This window comes from Rhinoraja longicauda, chromosome 29 (assembly GCF_053455715.1).
Source record: "Rhinoraja longicauda isolate Sanriku21f chromosome 29, sRhiLon1.1, whole genome shotgun sequence".
Taxonomy (NCBI): Eukaryota; Metazoa; Chordata; class Chondrichthyes; order Rajiformes; family Arhynchobatidae; genus Rhinoraja; species Rhinoraja longicauda.
In genome coordinates, this window is record NC_135981.1 from 1,250,867 (window position 1) to 1,269,010 (window position 18,144).

Sequence of the window (18,144 nt, forward strand, 5' to 3'; positions counted from 1 at the left end):
CGTCTTTGGAGTGTGGGAGGAAACCGAAGATCTCGGAGAAAACCCACGCAGGTCACGGGGAGAACGTACAAACTCCTTACAGTGCAGCACCCGTAGTCAGGATCGAACCTGAGTCTCCGGCGCTGCATTCGCTGTAAAGCAGCAACTCTACCGCTGCGCTACCGTGCCGCCAAATAATATTCAATAGAATAACGGCAAGGCTCACAAGGGCAACGTGTCAAACTAAGCTCACCTTGAGGCTGGGACTGTGGGGAATGGAAAGCAGAGAAAGAAGGGAAGATAGGCGACACCAGCTCCAGAGAGTAACAACCCACCCGCAAATGTTAACTTACAACTGCACTATCAGATACTCTGTGTGTAGGAAAGAAATGCAGATGCTGGTTTAAACCGAAGATAGACACTAAATGCTGGAGTAACTCAGCGGGACAGGCAACATCTCTGGCGAGAAGGAATGGGTGACGTGTCGGGTCGAGACCCTTCTTCAGACTGAAGAACGCACCCATTCCTTCTCTCCAGAGATGTTGCCTGTCCCGCTGAGTTACTCCAGCATTTTGTGTCTACCTTCATCAAATACTCTGCTGAGACTTTTGAACCCTTCTCCACCCAGACCATACAGACCAAAGTGTTGCCCACCTGATGTGCCAAGCACGGGATTTTTTTGATTGGTGATTGATACGATAGAATGGGATTTGACTTTAAACAATGTGGGAAGTGCAACTGTTGCTGGAATGTTATGTAACAGGTTGACCATGTTAGTCACCATGACCCTCTTAAAGTGCTTACTACAGTAACCAAAGTGTTGGGGAACCCAGTGCTGCATTAACATTTGACCAAGGTTTTCAAAGTTGAACATCCCATTTATGGGTCACAGCTGGAAAATCCATACCAAACTATCTCTTCGATCAAAGGCAGGCACAAAATGCTGGAATAACTCAGCAGGTCAGGCAGTATCTCTGGAGAGAAGGAACCCATTCCTTCTCTCCAGAGATACTGCCTGACCCGCTGAGTTACTCCAGCATTTTGTGTCTACCTTCGATTTTAAGCAGCATCTGCAGTTTTTTCCCTACACAATGTCTCTTAGATCAGTTATGCCACTTTATTCGGGTATAAACCAACAATTTGTCTCATAATGTTCAGCCTGTAGTCTGGATCACTGCAGGCCTCAGCTCTGGATGTGCAGAAGCACCCTTGAGATTGTTGTAACAAATCTTCCATCACTTCTGTTTGAGCATTCAAGCAAGCTGCCACACAACCACATGAAGTAGAACAAACAGTTGGGGCCATGAACACAATATTGTGCAACTGAAGGAATTTTCAAGACTCAATAGGAGAGCCGCCCCATCTTCCGTCCTTAAAGAACGCCTCTTAAAAATTACAAAACATATTTGCACGTTTAAATAAAATGGGTATTTCGTAACAAGTAAAAATGTGTAAAAATGATGGTAGAAGTAGGGTTGGAGGGAGTAAATTAACATGAGTGACTAGAAGGCAAAGTTTTTTTTTAGAAAAAGCATTCTGCCAAAATAGTTTGACTCTGCATTAACAACATATAGTCCCCACTTTCAACTGCATTTAAAATCCGTACGGGCAGAGTTTATGCGGCGAGAGGGCAGGAATTATTGGTCACCTACGATCTTCAATAAATTCCACGTCCTTTACATGTGGTGGCGTCAGTCTTTGTTGGGAATGTTTTAGTGTCTGCACCCGCCACCCAGTAACAGCTGCAGCCGCCAGATGTGATTCACATCAGCATTCTGTTTGCCGCCGCCAGATGTGATTCACATCAGCATTCTGTTTGCAGCCGCCTGATGTGATTCACATCAGCATTCGACCTGCGGCTGCAGCTGTCGCCGCAGGAACAGCGAGCGCCGATGCAACCGCTGCATCTGCTGCAGCCTCTCCTGCTGCCTGGCCAGGTTCTGTGGCATCGGGTACCTCTGGACCCCGTACAGGTACCTGTAAGGGATCCTCACGTGGCAGGCGGTTGCCCGGCACCGTGGCTGAGGCATGGGGGGCAGCAACATCCAGCGTTTGCGCTCGGCGCAGTAGCGGTACGCCTCCTTGCGGTACTGCTTGTCCATGTCGTCGCTGTTCTTCCAGCCGCCGAAGATGAAGACGTCGTCACGGAAGTAGCAGATCGCCGCGCCTTCAATACTCAGTACCTCCGGCGGTAAGCTCTCCAGGATTTCATCAGCTGCCAGGCTGGAGATTTTATGCTTGGCCTCGTTGTCTGTCACAGGGTAACACTTGGGGCAGCACGAAGCCGTGTGGTAAAAGTTTGTGGTAGCAACGGCCATCTGGAAGGCGCAGTAGTTATCGAGCAAGGGTAAAGACTCCACATCCTGCCACTGCCTGGTGTCTGTGTCATACTTTGCATTCACCGTCTCCAGCCCGTCCTCGTTGTCCGTGTCCACAGGCGTGCGGGCAGTCACGTACACAAATCGGTCTTCCACGCTGATGGCTTTCACGTCCCGCAGAATCTTGGGGGCCGACTCCAGGTGGTGCCACCTGTCCTGTTCAGGTTCATAAACATCAACATCCTTGAATCCCGGGCTGAAGTTTCCGTGACCCCCGATACTGTACAGGTTTTCCTTCACTGCTGTCAAGCCAAAGGAATGCTTCCTTGTGATCAGATTGCTGACCTGCTCCCAGCTGTTTCTGTTCGGACTGTACCGTTCCACAGTCTTGGCAAAGCCAGGCTCCATGGAGCCAGCAACATAGACATGTGACTCCGTGATGGCTGTAGCGTGGCCATCTAGGTGGTTGTGAATGTGAGGAAGATTCACCCATCGATCTTCGTTGACGAAATATCCTACACATTCGCTCAGGTAATCTCCACCCTCTGACACGCCACCTATTACCATGATGATGTCCATGTTCTGCCCAAAGCGCGGCTGGAATGAGACAATGTGGGATGCCCAGTGGTCCAGGTTGGCAGGCTGCAGGTTCTCTGATCTCAGTGCATGACCTTCCACTGCTTCTGAAACTAGTCGCAGGCAGTTGGCATTATCGGCCACCAGTTCCTCAGTTTTAATGATGCGGGTGATGTAAGTGGGCTTCATCTGGGGCAGTCGCAAGAGTTGAAACAACTCCTCAAAGTGCTTCTGCCTTTCCTCCGGGTTCCGGCGGACCCACTTTACCACGGCTTCAAACAGAACTTCCTCCGAATCCACGGTGATTTCAGAGTCTGACAGCCAGTCCCGGACCAGGTGGAACGGCAGAGTGTAGAACTCATCGTCCTGGACCACGTTTGAAAAGTCCCTGCGAATCATGTCTGCTGCTTTCAATGCCAGCTGGTCCAGGGAGTACATGTGTGCCAAGCTGTGAACTGCCACACAGTTGGTGAGATTCAGCTTCTTCTTCAGAAACTCCCCACAGAATTCTTTCAACTGAAGCAAGAGGAACCTGCAACAAAGAATTGCCACTTTTGGGAAATCATGTAAACATCAAGAACGGATACACACCTGAAGGCAAATGGATCAGCTGCTATCTAGATTTCAATTACTAGGACAAACACAAACGTTAAAACTTTACACAAGACGCTTCACACAATTTCCACTCTTTGATGACATTACAAAGGGTGGCACGGTGGAGCAGCGGTAGAGTTGCTACCTTATAGTGCTTGCAGCGCTGGAAACCCGGATTCGATCCTGACTACCGGTGATGTCTATACGGAGTTTGTACTTTCTCTCTGTGTCCGTGGGTTTTCTCCGAGATCTTCGGTTTCCTCCCACACTCCAAAGACGTACAGGTTTGTAGGTTAATTGGCTTGGTGTATGTGTAAATTGTCCCTAGTGTGTGTAGGATAGTGTTAATGTGCGGGGATCGCTGGTCGGTACAGATTCAGTGGGCCGAAGAGCCTGTTTCCGCACTGTATCTAAATTAAACTAAAATGAAATGTTACTGGAGATTCCTGTGGCACTGCATGTGGTGGCCTATTGGTAAGTTTAATGCTTTGGCTTTGAATGGATAAGCCAGTCATTGTTTGGACTAGTATTTAATTCAGACAATGAGTTTATAAGTTGGGAGTAGAATTTATTGCTGTTCAGATATGCAAAAATGTCAGACAGACGTAAATTTAAGTTTGAAAGTTTATTATTGTCATGTGTAGGGAGATATGGTGAAAAATGTGCTATGTGGTCAAATCATGCCATACAGGATCACAATCAAACCGTGCTGCCACAGGGAAGAGGATGATAGTACATCTTGCTTCGATCAAGGCTCAAACATATTCAGAAGTACCCCAATGAAAGAAACACCTCCCCACATTTAATGGTGGAAGAATCCCACCATTCCCCCCTCCCCATGCACTACACTGCTGGGAACTATATACTGCACTCTGCATCTTCCCCTTTGCTCTATCTATTGAACTCGAGTTTGAAATGCACTTTGTGTATGAAAATAACTGCAGATGCTGGTAACATTTTGTTCAAGATGGCCTCGCCGTTGTGTTTGGCTGCCTGCCACTGTATGTTGTTTCTTTTTTTTTCTTCCTAATCAGATGTGCAGCACTTTGGTCAACGTGGGTTGTTTTTAAATGTGCTATACAAATAAAATTGACTTGACTTGACTTGACAAATCGAAGGTATCACAAAATGTTGGAGTAACTCAGCAGGTCAGACAGCATCTAGGAGAGAGGGAATGGGTGTCGTTTCGGGTCGAGACCCTTCTTCAGCCTGAGGAAGGGTCTCGACCCGAAACGTCACCCATTCCTTCTTTCCTAGATGCTGCCTGACCTGCTGAGTTACTCCAGCATTTTGTGATACCTTTGAAATACACTTTTGTCAGCTTAAGACTCTATATTTTTAAGAACTTTTAAACTTGAAGAATACAAGCTGGTGCCCAGAAACGTGGCGACGTTTGTGGACTGCCTCAGTGTAATCTACTATTCTCACATTCAATCATTGGACATGATTGTGCTCATCTACAGTAAAGTTTTACTGAATTGTATGCAGAAAACAAATTTTACTGTACCAAGGCAAGTAAGAATAAAGTCTGAATAAGGTCTCCACCCGAAACGTCCCCCTTTCCTTCTCTCCAGAGATGCTGCCTGACCTGATGAGTTACTCTAGCATTTTGTGTCTATCTTAAGAACTATTGAACCACTGAGTTTGTCTTGATTGTTGGTCGACACAAAATGCTGGGGTAACTCAGCGGGTCAGGCAACATCTCTGGAGAAAAGGAATGGGGATGTTTCGGGTCGAGACCCTTCTTCAGACTTGATTGTATGTTTGTTTGTATGTATGGTTGATGTGATCTATTTGGACAGGGTAAAAAACCAAAGCTCTGTGCTGCATCTGGGTACGTGGCCATAATAAACCTAAACCAATGTAGTGGTGGGGCAAATGCTTCAACTCCACCTGTTCAACGGGAAGAGTCCCGTCTCCACGGGAGATGGTGGAGGCCTCCCCGGGCCCCAGGCCCTCGCCTCCTCCCCGGGCCCTCGCCGCCTCCCCGGCCCTCGCCGCCTCCCCGGGCCCTCGCCTCCTCCCCGGGCCCTCGGGCCTCCCCGGGCCCTCGGGCCCTCGCCTCCTCCCCGGGCCCTCGCCTCCTCCCCGGGCCCTCGGGCCCTCGCCTCCTCCCCGGGCCCCAGGCCCTCGCCTCCTCCCCGGGCCCCAGGCCCTCGCCTCCTCCCCGGGCCCTCGGGCCTCCCCGGGCCCTCGCCGCCTCCCCGGCCTCCCCAGCCAGGCCGTCGCCCGCCCCCCCCCCCCCCCCACACCGGGCCTCCCAGGCCGCCTGTCCTCGCCACCTCTCGGGCCTTCACCGCCGGCCCAGGCCCAGGGTTCGGCCTCGCCAGACCGCTGCCCTGGTGGAGCCGGGGCCTGGTGGAGCCGGGGCCTGGTGGAGCCGGGGCCTGGTGGAGCCGGGGCCTGGTGGAGCCGGGGCCTGGTGGAGCCGGGGCCTGGTGGAGCCGGGGCCTGGTGGAGCCGGGGCCTGGTGGAGCCGGGGCCTGGTGGAGCCGGGGCCTGGTGGAGCCGGGGCCTGGTGGAGCCGGGGCCTGGTGGAGCCGGGGCCTGGTGGAGCCGGGGCCTGGTGGAGCCGGGGCCTGGTGGAGCCGGGGCCTGGTGGAGCCGGGGCCTGGTGGAGCCGGGGCCTGGTGGAGCCGGGGCCTGGTGGAGCCGGGGCCTGGTGGAGCCGGGGCCTGGCCGTCCCCCGCCCGCCCGCCCGCGGCGCTCACTCACCTGTCGGCCAGCTCGAGTACCTCATGCACGGTGCCGGTGCAGACGCGGATGGCGCCGGTGTACAGGTACTGCAGCACGGCCTCCACCGTGTCGGCCTCGGGCCCGGGCTCCGTGCTCCACTTGCGCATCTCCACCCGCTCCGAGCGCGACTCCTCGAAGTTGCCGCCGAGCAGCGGCTCAAAGTAGTCGGTGGCGGCGGCCAACACCGAGCGGTGGGCGCGGAACTCGCGGCCTCCCACCGCCAGCGTCAGGTCGCAGAACAAGCCGCGCTTCCTCTGCTCGTTCTGGCGGCGGGACAGCTCCGAGCAATGGCTCCTGCAGTCGAAGTGCTCGGCCTCGCCGTCTCCCCCGTCCCCATCCCCGTCGGCATCCGCGCCCCCCGCCGCCGCCATGGCCGCATCGGCCGCCCGCCCCTGCTCCATGGCCGCCCTCCCCTGCTCCATGGCCGCCCTCCCCTGCTCCAAGGCCGCCCGCCCCTGCTCCATGGCCGCCCTCCCCTGCTCCATGGCCGCCCTCCCCTGCTCCAAGGCCGCCCGCCCCTGCTCCAAGGCCGCCCTCCCCTGCTCCACGCCCGCCCTCCCCTGCTCCACGCCCACCCGCCCCTGCTCCAAGGCCGCCTGCTCCACGCCCGCCCGCCCCTGCTCCACGCCCGCCCTCCCCTGCTCCAAGGCCGCCCGCCCCTGCTCCACGCCCGCCCCGCCCTCCCCTGCTCCACGCCCGCCCTCCCCTGCTCCACGCCCGCCCTCCCCTGCTCCACGCCCGCCCTCCCCTGCTCCACGCCCGCCCTCCCCTGCTCCACGCCCGCCCTCCCCTGCTCCAAGGCCGCCCTCCCCTCCTCCAAGGCCCCCTGCTCCAAGGCCGCCTGCTCCACGCCCGCCCTCCCCTGCTCCAAGGCCGCCCACCCCTCCTCCATGCCCGCCCTCCCTCAGGACAAGAGCCTTCTTCACACACAGTCAGACAGGGCAAAGGCAAACGATGGGTGCAGTAAGGAACTGCAGATGCTGGTCCACACCAAGATAAGACACAAAGTGCCGGAGTAACTCAGCGGGTCGGGCAGCATCTGTGGAGAGAAGGAATGGGGTCGAGACCCTTCCTCACCCACAGTACAGGTACAGGGTTGTGAAGAATCGAAGCCTGATCTGGAGCAGGTGGGCTTAGGAATGGTTGATGGAATTTAATACCAAAACAAAAAGTGAGGTATTGTACTGTGGGAGCACAAACATGGGCAGAACCCACACGGTGAACGGTGGGGCTCTGGGGAATGTTGTGGAGCAGAGGGTTCGAGGAGTACAGGTACATAGTTGATTGAAAGTAGCATCACAGGTAATGGTCTTCATTAAATCTGACAATTTGCACTTTAACCACATGTGATTTTTTTTTCTATTACAAATCTGAAATTGTGGAGTACAGAGGCAAATAAATAAATGAAGGGTCTTTGTCCCAAACATTACATGTAAATATATATATATATATATATATATACACACATGTAATATATATATATATATATATATATATATACATACACACAAAATGGTGGAGTAACTCAGTAGGTGAGGCAGCATCTCAGGAGAGAAGGAATGGGTGACGTTTCGGGTCGGCCCGAAACGTCACCCATTCCTTCTCTCCTGAGCATAGCTGCCTGACCTGCTGAGTTACTCCAGCATTTTGTGAATAAATACCTTCGATTTGTACCAGCATCTGCAGTTATTTTCTTACACTATATATATACACACACACGCGCACAAAAGATAGACACAAAGCACTGAAGGAACTCAATAGGTCAGGCAGGATCTCTGGAGAACAAGGATGGGCGAGGACATGAAGGTTACCAACCTAGAGGGGGATGGTATAGATGTAAATTGCCCAATGTATGGCTTAATTGCACTTGTGCATAGTATGATTTAACTGGATAGCTCAGTTTTTTTTACTGCATCTCAGTACAGGAGTCATAAACCAATATTGATATTTGAGGATTAATTTATCCCAACTGCTAAAAGGAACATTTTAGTTCCCCATGTGATATCTTGCCACATGCAAAGTGCCTGATGTATTTTTGACATTACAACACCTCACTGCATCGTGTATACATAAAACTATAGCTGGGAAATTCCTTTAATATATTCAAGGTTAATATTAGGTAAATGGGTAAGAAAGGAGGAACATGGAAATAATGAAAATAAATTTGAACTAAGATAGACACAAAAATGTTGGAGTAACTCAGCAGGGCAGGCAGCAAGTCAGAGTCTGCAGAAGGGCCTCGACCTGAAACATCACCCATTCCTTCTCTCCAGAGATGCTGCCTGCCCTCGCTGAATTACTCCAGCATTTTGTGTCGATCTTCAGTGTAAACCAGCAACTGCAGTTCCTTCTTGCACAATAAATTGGAACTGTCTGTACATAACCAAGGTCAACAACCGGATTTGTTGGGTCATGCCCTAGTTCTGAAAGCATTGCCCAGAAAAATAGCCTTGGCAGCCTAATGCACATTCCCATGACAGTAAGAGGCGAACAACAATGGTGCTGCAAGTTAGAATGTAATTGTTCTCTCAGGTACATATGACAATGAAATACTCTTAACAACAATGCCCAATAACATAGAACAATGTAACATACCAACTCAGTCCACCATGTGTGCCAACCATAATGCCAATCTAACAAATCACATCTGCCTGCACGCTCTATAATCTGGTCATTCTGTGCTTGTTCACGTGCATGGCTAAACACTCATTGAATGTTGATATCATATCTGTTTATACCACCTCCCCATGCAGCACATTCCAGGCACCAACCACATTCCAGGTATAACAACATGTCCTTTATGCCTCACCCTTGCATCATAAACATGCCCTCTTGTATTTGACCTTTCAACCAGGGTGGGGAAAAAGACCATCAACCTTTTGAGGTATGATATCATTAATTCTATAATCTTCTAACAAATCACCCATCACCAATGATACCCAAGATAAAAATTCTGTTTTCAATAGCTGCACAGTAGGGCAGCTGGTGGAGCTGCTGCCTTGATTCGATCCTGACCTTGGCTACTCTGTGTGGAGTTTGCACGCTCTCTCTGGATGCTCCGGTTCCCTCTCGCATCATGAAGACATGTATGTGTAAGAAGGAACTGCAGATGCTGGTTTAAACCGAAGATAAACATGCAGCTTGGTAGGTTTATTGCCTTTGTGAATTGCCTCATGTGCAGGAAATGGATGCGAAACCGGGATAACAGAGGTAATGTGCACTCCAGCATTTTGTGAATAAATACCTTCGATTTGTACCAGCATCTGCAGTTATTTTCTTACACTAATGTGAATGGGTGGTTAGTCAGTGTTGACCCGGTGGGCCAATGGGTCCGTTTTCATACTGTATCTTTCAATAAATCAAAAGAACAAAGTCAATTATTTTCAAAAATAAGTCAATAGGTTACTATTGCTGTAGTATAAAGTATCAGGGACCAAGCTCGACAATTTTCAAAAATGTTTCCACGTAGTATTCAAGGAACAATTAACCTCAGCTCTTGAGCACTTGGACTTGATAATGTTTAATTCTGACACTTATTATATCATATCATATATATACAGCCGGAAACAGGCCTTTTCGGCCCACCAAGTCCGTGCCGCCCAACGATCCCCGTACATTAACACTATCCTACACCCACTAGGGACAATTTTTACATTTACCCAGCCAATTAACCTACATACCCGTACGTCTTTGGAGTGTGGGAGGAAACCGAAGATCTCGGAGAAAACCCACGCAGGTCACGGGGAGAACGTACAAACTCCTTACAGTGCAGCACCCGTAGTCAGGATCGAACCTGAGTCTCCGGCGCTGCACTCGCTGTAAAGCAGCAACTCTACCGCTGCGCTACCGTGCCGCCCTTATATTAACAGGTTCACATGCAGATATTTTAAACATGAAAATTTTCTAAAGGCAGACATAAAATGCTGGAGTAACTCAGCGGGACAGGCAGCATCTCTGGAGAGAAGGAATTGGTGACGACCCATTCCTTCTCTCCAGAGATGCTGCCTGTTCCTCCGCTGAGTTACTCCAGCATTTTGTGTCTACCTTCGATTTAAACCAGCATCTGCAGTTTTTTCCCCACAAATTTCTAAAGGCCATCTATATGGTTGAGACGATGATCATTGTATTTGAAGCAAAGGTCCAATAGCCCAAGACTGGTTGAGCCAGATAAATAAAGCACACACACAAGGCAAAAGCCAATAAGTTACATAGTTTAATTTATACTAAGATACAGATACACTTTGGGGTTATATGTTGAGGCGTGGTATCCTTGGGGTTGCAGAAAACAGTCAGACAGTGCGTGACAACAGTATAGGTTTACCTTTGAAGACAGACACCTTTAATTGATTAAGGACCATTCCTTCCCTGCTGTTCTTTAACAGGAATCATTCCATTCCCAATCTCCTAATTTTAAAATTACAAGTCTGGCAATTCATAAATCACAGATCAGACAGAGGTTCAATACAACTGGTTCCTTAAGTGATCTCACATTAGCACAGTTACTACAGTATGTGGAATTTTATGTGCAGCAAAGTTTTTGGATGAAGTGACATTGAAGTTGTACAGCAGACCCCAGAAAGAAGTGATCATCACTCTGGCTGAACTCATTACATTGCCGCAGCGAGCACCACAACAGGTCTTTGGTGGCCACTCGAGCTACATGCACAAGCATTATCAGCAGACAAACACACACAACATTGCACTGTCCACTACTCCAATGGAGGCATTGAGTTGCACAAAATAAAATGTTTTCACACCGGCATCAAAACAAAAGGGATCATCCTGTAAACATGTTAAATATTCATTGGTTACAAGCAACCAAAGCGTGTAGGTTATTCAACTTAAACTCTAGTAACATGTAAACATGAAGTTGCTGACACTAACATCTCATGAAGCAATGTAGCCGCGGTGGAGTAACATCAAGGAATGCCCTCTTCATCTACGGGTCCATACATAGGATTAGCAAATAAAATACACAAAAAGGTACCAATGCCCAATTACATTCCCAGTTTAATGTCCAGGATATGCAAGTTACATAAGGCTCAAGTTACAGTTTGGTCACTCCTACTTCTGGCAACTTTGTACAGTCAGCTCAGAATGGACTTGCACAGCCCACATCCTGTTCATGCCCAGTTAATAGCTTGTGAAAACCATCCCATATGGTCCGAAGAGGTTCGGCCCAGTACCGTTAAATATCGATATCAATATGACAAATCCTTCAGGATACTTCCATGAAAATAAGTTAAAGAACAGTTCTATTTGGGTTCTGCTGTGGTATACAATGGCATTATAGATAAGGACTCTTGACGACACTGATTCTTTGCTTAGTTTATACACTACATTAGATTCCCAAATGTTGTGCACTTTGCGCACACTCACACCCAGTCTGACACTAGGTCCACCTGTTTCTTAATGGATTCAACAGCAGCATGTGTACACAGTTTTTAAAAAGAGCTGCACCAACCTTTTGTGAAGCATACCTTTTGTACAATTTATCGAGATGCAAAAGACCCCCCTTCCCCTTCTCTCCTATTCCCCATCCCCTACTAAGAATATCAGTGCAAAGAAAAGCAATGTAAAATACACTTTTTGGGGGTGGGCTGAGTGGGACTGGGGAGATGTTTCTGCATCAAGACCCCTTCCTGGCTACCCCAATGTTCACATGGTCATGTGCTCTGGTAAAACATACGAGATATCATCCCATGGGTGTCGGTAGAGTCCTTGCTTTAAACGCTTCTGATCCAGATAGTGTCCTGCAAAAATTAGAGCAAGTCAGTAACTAAAAGGATTGCGAGAGAGCAGGAGGCTGTGATATAAACATATCAAAGAGGCAGGCATTCTGAGCAACCCAAACCTCAACCTGTTCACATCTCCTTTTATCTATGTCTTCAGTTGCTTGAAAGCTATCAGCCTCAACCATGAACTATGCCAAAGATAGACACAAAATGCTGGAGTAACTCAGTGGGTCAGGCAGCATCTCTGGAGAAAAGGAATAGGTAACATTTCAGTCAGAACTCTTCTTCAGACAGGATCCTCCTTTGGGTTCTGACCCAAAACGTGACCTATTCCCTTTTTCCACAGATGCTGTCTGACCCACTGAGTTACTCCAGCATTTTGTGTCTATATTTGGTGTAATGCAGCATCTGCAGTTCTGTGCTACACCTACTATGGCAGTAGGTTTGACTTTCCAGTCACCTTGGAAGGGAACAAAAAGGTTTGCACTTTGCAATCTGTGCTCATTTTTTTCAGATATTTTCTTCAAAGAAAATAAGCTGCTGCAAAAGTCACAAGTAGGTGTCAGCAACTCAGTGTGATCTGCTGGGCCGAAGCAGGGGTTATCTCTGCATTTCTGGGGCCATGCAGTGCTGTTGTGGGGCCATGCAGTAGGAGCAAACTCCCAGTCATAGTTAGGAGGCAGGGGTTTACTCGGTAAGTCCAAGGCAGCCCATCAGAGCAGCCCTACATCCCTCTTTATTCCCCCGAACCCCAAGCAACTTGTCCTCTCTCATGTGCCATCAACCATCCTCTGATTCTTGCGCCATTTATTTCTCACTCAGGAGTAATTTACAGTCAGCGATTAACCCACCAGCACATCTGTGGGATGTGGGAGGAGGCTGTAGGAACTGGCAAAAACCCACGTGGTCAGGGGAGCACATGCAGGCATGGGGTCAACGGGCAAGTGGTGAAAGGGAGAAAATAATAGTTGAAATATGGTGCCTGTGGACTAAATGAGCAGTCACAATAGTGATAGATGGACAAAGGAAAAAAAGATCTGAATAACTTTCTTAAATGGGAAGAGCATAGATTTTATGGAAAAGATAAGATTTACAAGGGAACAGATATAAACAAGTCTGAAGAAGGGTCTCGACCCGAAACGTCACCCATTCCTTCTCCCCCGAGATGCTGCTTGACCCGCTGAGCTACTCCAGCATTTTGTGTCTACCTTAAACAGGTTAATGCACGGTTCACTGCAGTCACTTTAACCATTCAAATTAACTTACCAATAAAGCCCATACTCCGTCCGAGAACAAAGATTCCATTCAGAGCACCGATCTCCACATACTCATCTGCTTCTTCCCTGCAAAGAACGGTCAGAACTTGGTCAAAGCCAAAGATCTCAATGGGGTGCTGGGGCAAGAGGTCAGGGACAGGGTTGGATGAGGTTATGGAGACAGAGAAGCAGAAACCCATAAAGGGATGTAATCATTGAAGTGTTTTAATTTGAGGCAAAAACTTCATTTTGCATCAATGGCCCAATAAATATCTCACCTTACTGCTGATAATAAAGGTAGCTTGCCTTCTGGTACCAAAGTCCCATGAACCATTAGAAAATGACACTAATTCCAGGCACTAAAACTGTAGTCAAGAGAGCTTTTCTTAAGTCTCCAATATATAATATATATATATCGTTATTGTCATTGTACAGGGGTACAACGAGATTGGGAATGCGCCTCTCATACGATGCAATGATGAAGCTTGATCAGATGATGAAGCTTGTGTGTATTTAGTTAGTCTCTGTGAAGATCACTGTTCACTGCTTCACAACTAAAATGGTTGGATGGTGGGGGAGATTTCAGCACATAAATGCATGAAACTTCATAGAGAAACATCAATCCACAACCATTTGGTTTTGTAGATATTGGAAACAACTGATCCAAGCAGTGGAAAAAAAAAAATCACAAAGTGCAGTCCCATTTACATCCAATTCCACAGTTAGGGAATGGGCCCGCGAATTGGAAATGGGGGATGCAGTAAAATCAGCAGCATTTGGCCATTTGGTCTCCCAAGCCTCTTCTCCAATTAATAAGATCATGGCTGATTGACTGTAACCCCAACTCTGTATTCCCTTCTACCTAAACTAAGCCATCACCCCCTTGCTTGTCAGGAACCTACTCCTATCCCATATATCACACAATGCTGGAGTAACTCAGCAGGTCAGGCAGCATCTAGGAGAGAGGGCAGTCTGAAGAAGGGTCTCAACCCGAAAAGTCACCCATTCCCTCTCTCCAAGATGCTGCCTGACCTGCTGAGTTACTCCAGCATTTTGTGATACCTTCGATTTGTACCAGCATCTGCAGTTATTTTCCTACATAACCTGTCCTATATATTCTCTGAATGAATTCCAGTACATACACTGCACTTCACCAAAATAACCATAGGATGGATGCTTTAAGCAGCTTGACATACGGGGTAAGATATCATTGTACAATTTACAAATCACAAACTAATTTGCAAGAGTACAATAAGATGACCTGTGATCTCATTAACAGCCCAGAATCGAGCAATGTCAGCCTGGAACAAAATAGCTTCACCACCAGAATCAGCAGCAATGGTCACAGTCTCTCAAACCTGCAAAGACCATGCTAACGTAGTGCCACTAGCTTTCCCACCTCTATCTCAATCAATTCATCTCAAATATATAACAACTGAGCACCTGCACCCCCTGTGAGGTGGAGAATTCCAAACATTTAAAAAACACAAGAAATAATTTATTCTCACCTCAGTCCTAACAAGACTCCTGCCGTTTTAGTTTAGTTTAGAGAAGCGCGGAAGTAGGCCCTTCGGCCCACCGAGTCCACGCCGACCAACGATCCCCACACGTTAGCATTATACTACACACACACGGGACAATTTACATTTATAACTAGCCAATTAACCTAAAACTTTGTACGTCTTTGGAGCATGGGAGGAAGCCGACGATCTCGGAGAAAGCCCATGCAGGTCACGGGGAGAACGTACCGACTCCATACCCCTAGTCAGGATCGAACCCGTGTCTTCGGCGAAACTTTACTGCTGCGTCATCATGCCCCCCATTTTACCCTGTTAATTTCTGTCTAAACTTATATCCATCAGAAAATGGTGTCTTGACCTTCCAGTCCAAATTAAACAGGGTTACAAAAAGGAATAAAAACCCAAGCACAGTTCCAAGCCAACACTTAGCACAGAGGAAGTGCCACAATGTAAATCAATAGGCATAATAGTCCCATGATTTCAAGAGAGAGCTAGATAGAGCTCTTAAAGATAGTGGAGTCAAGGGGTATGGGGAGAAGGCAGGAACGGGGTACTGATTGTGAATGATCAGCCATGATCACATTGAATGGCGGTGCTGGCTCGAAGGGCCGAATGGCCTACTCCTGCACCTATTGTCTATGACATTTAAAACTGAAAACTTTCATCGCACTTGGTCAATATTTATTCCTCATCTGCAGCTACCAATCAAAGGGAATCTGCCAGAACTTGTGGTTAAATTGGGCACTATAGTAAGTAATGCAGCCTTCAAAATATTACAATGACTACAACATAATGGAACATCCCCAGGAGAGAAGTGGTATAAAAATGCAAGCCTTTTTTACCCGGTGTCACCCCATATCTAAACATATGTACTTTACAAAATTACATAATACCCACCTGGTAAATGCACCACAGTTCCTTAATAAATCCACCATAGCAACACCAATAAAACCATCAACGTTCAGGATAAGATTTGGTTTCTGAAACAAAAAAAAGTATTATCAGTTTGGTTTATTATTGTCACGTACAAGGTGCAGTGAAAAGCCTTTTGTTGTGTGCCAACAGACTGCATAGTCTGTGCCTATCCAGTCAAAGACTATAACATGAAGCCATTTACCATGTACAGACAAAGGATAATGTGTACAACTTTTAGTAAAATAAAGATTTAAAAGAGAGGGGGGATTGTAAGAATGAAAGCAGATCCTGTTCTGGGACTAGCACGCTCTGAAACCATCTTGCCAAAAGGGGAATCAACTTAAATTCATCATTTTAAATACACTGGATTAGCTTGTAATCAATTTTTATCCTGACTCCACTAAAGTAAGGCATTCAGATACGCAGGGAATGGATCATGTGCAGGCAGACGAGATTAGTTTATTTTGGCACCATATTCACAGACATTGTGGGCTGTACTTTTCTGCTCTCCAAATAAAAATCTTCAAATGAGAATAATTCTAAATGAAGATCATGACAATTCTACCTCTGCCATTTTCTGGCACAATCCCTTGATTCAGAAATCTACCCAACTCTTTTATGAGTGAACTCAATGACTGAGCCTCCACAACCCCCTAGAGTAGCGAACTCACCAACCACTGGGTGAAACAATTGCTCCTCAGCTCAGTCTTAAATATCCTACCCCTTATTCTGAACTGTGTTCCCTGCTCACCCTCCCTGAAACTTGCCTGCCTCGTGCAACTTTCAACAAAACACCTCACATTCTTTTAAACTCTAGAGAATACAGGTCACGCCTGCTCTTTTAAATGCATTTTCTATTTCAGTGAAAGCATGCCAAGATTTTACATGTAACTGCCTCAAGTGAGCTGTTTACACAATCCCATTTGGGATTGCAGCAGTTTCTGCAATGTATCAACGTATGTAACTCAAAACCACAGAATGAATGCAAAATGAAGTTCTAAACCAGAGTTAAATAAAATCCTGCAAGAGGAAACGGAATAATGAATGGAAAGCAACTGTGTTCTGGAGAAGTTTAAATAAATGGTATGTTTCAAAACTGGAGCTCACATTTCACTTTTATAAACGCTAATTGATTGAGTTTCTAGAATTGAGTTTTAAATATGTAATCCATTTAGCGTAACACTAAATCATCAATAGAAGAAATGAAACAAAGGAATATGAGAAATATGAGCACGTGTTGGCCATTTGGTGGTTTGAACATGCTTTACCATTCATGAGGATCCTGACTATTCTACCTCTGCCACGAGTCCCCTATCCCTCGAATCAGAAATCTGTCGATCTCTTTCACGAGTGAACGCAATGGCTCAAATTGCTTTTTTGATTTTTGTGCACCTAAAGTGGATAACATCGTATTTTCCACCCTATATTATATTTAGTATGCTCTTGCACTGTGCTCCCCTTTGTAACTTTCATTACATTCCTCTTTCTCACCCCACAGTTTTTCTGAAATCAACACCAAACTTGTCAAAATTACATTTGGACCACTTGGCCATCTAGTTGATAACGGTCTAAGCACCGATCTCTGTGGTAAGCCGCTAATCACAACTTGCCATCTGCCATCTATTTTTCCCCACTTTTGGGTCCCAGTTGTTACTTATTTGCCCGGTTTCTTTGGTCTCTGGTGCTGTAAGGCAGTCGCTCTGCTGCTGCACATCCACAGGGAGCTACCTCCTTACAGCACCAGTGACCCGGGTTCAATCTTGATCATGGGTGCTGTCTGTACAGAGTTTCTACGTTCTTCCCGTGACCTGCGTGGGTTTTCTCTGAGATCTTCAGTTTCCTCCCACACTCCAAAGACGTGCAGGTTTGTACGTTAATCGGCTTGGTGTAAATGTAAAATCGTCCCTAGTGTGTGTAGGCTAGCGTTAGTGTGCGGGGATCGTTGGTCAGTGGGTGGAAGGGCCTGTTTCCGCACTGCATCTCTAAACTAAACTTGTATACAGTAGTTCCATACCTTGGAGGTAGTAATCTTCTCCACTTCCAGGGCATAGTTGAGGAGAGGAGTAGCTGGGAAATGCTGCTTCACAAAATCCTTCAGTATTTGTACTCTCATATCTGGATTATTAATCTGTAAGCAGAAGAGTTTAATTAATCAAGTACCACAACCCACAATACAAATATATAAACTTAACAGAATGAATAGAGGCAATGGACCATCCAGCTTTGGTCCATAATATCATGATTGGGTTTTGTCTCTGTATTAGTTTCCTGTGCAAACCACTTATCCCTGGATTCCTTTAAATTAGATATTTGATTAGAACTTTTTCTTTTTAAATGACAGAACCTCTACATCTGCCTCGACCACAGTATTCCAAAATTTGCTGCCTTCTTTTTCACCTCAGTCCTGAATGGCTAACCACTTATTTTGCACTGAAATCTGGGTCCATTGCACAAAACCAAGTTCAAGTTGGTACCTCTGGAGATCAAAAAAAAACTAAGACGGTTATCTAGAAAA

General features: G+C 47.2%; 2 protein-coding genes across 6 annotated transcripts in view; both read right to left on the reverse strand.

The window, feature by feature from the left end:
• Positions 1–1,019: 1,019 nt before the first annotated feature.
• Positions 1,020–6,574, reverse strand: klhl11 (kelch-like family member 11). Its single transcript, XM_078424558.1, has 2 exons — positions 6,183–6,574; positions 1,020–3,405 (listed from the first exon to the last, which is right to left on the reverse strand). The coding sequence occupies exons 1-2, from the start codon at positions 6,572–6,574 to the stop codon at positions 1,821–1,823; spliced, it is 1,977 nt and encodes a 658-aa protein (XP_078280684.1). The 3' UTR covers positions 1,020–1,820.
• Positions 6,575–10,398: 3,824 nt separating this feature from the next.
• The window catches only part of LOC144607758 (ATP-citrate synthase), a 64,652-nt gene continuing 56,906 nt past the window's right edge, over positions 10,399–18,144 (reverse strand). For all 5 annotated transcript variants that reach the window (XM_078424804.1, XM_078424808.1, XM_078424805.1 and 2 more), the window contains 4 exons: positions 17,644–17,757; positions 15,612–15,694; positions 13,205–13,281; positions 10,399–11,956 (listed from right to left, as the gene is read on the reverse strand). In XM_078424804.1, coding sequence (XP_078280930.1) covers positions 11,862–11,956; positions 13,205–13,281; positions 15,612–15,694; positions 17,644–17,757 — 369 coding nt within the window. In that variant the 3' untranslated portion in view covers positions 10,399–11,861. The remainder of the gene's footprint in view (positions 11,957–13,204; positions 13,282–15,611; positions 15,695–17,643; positions 17,758–18,144) is intronic.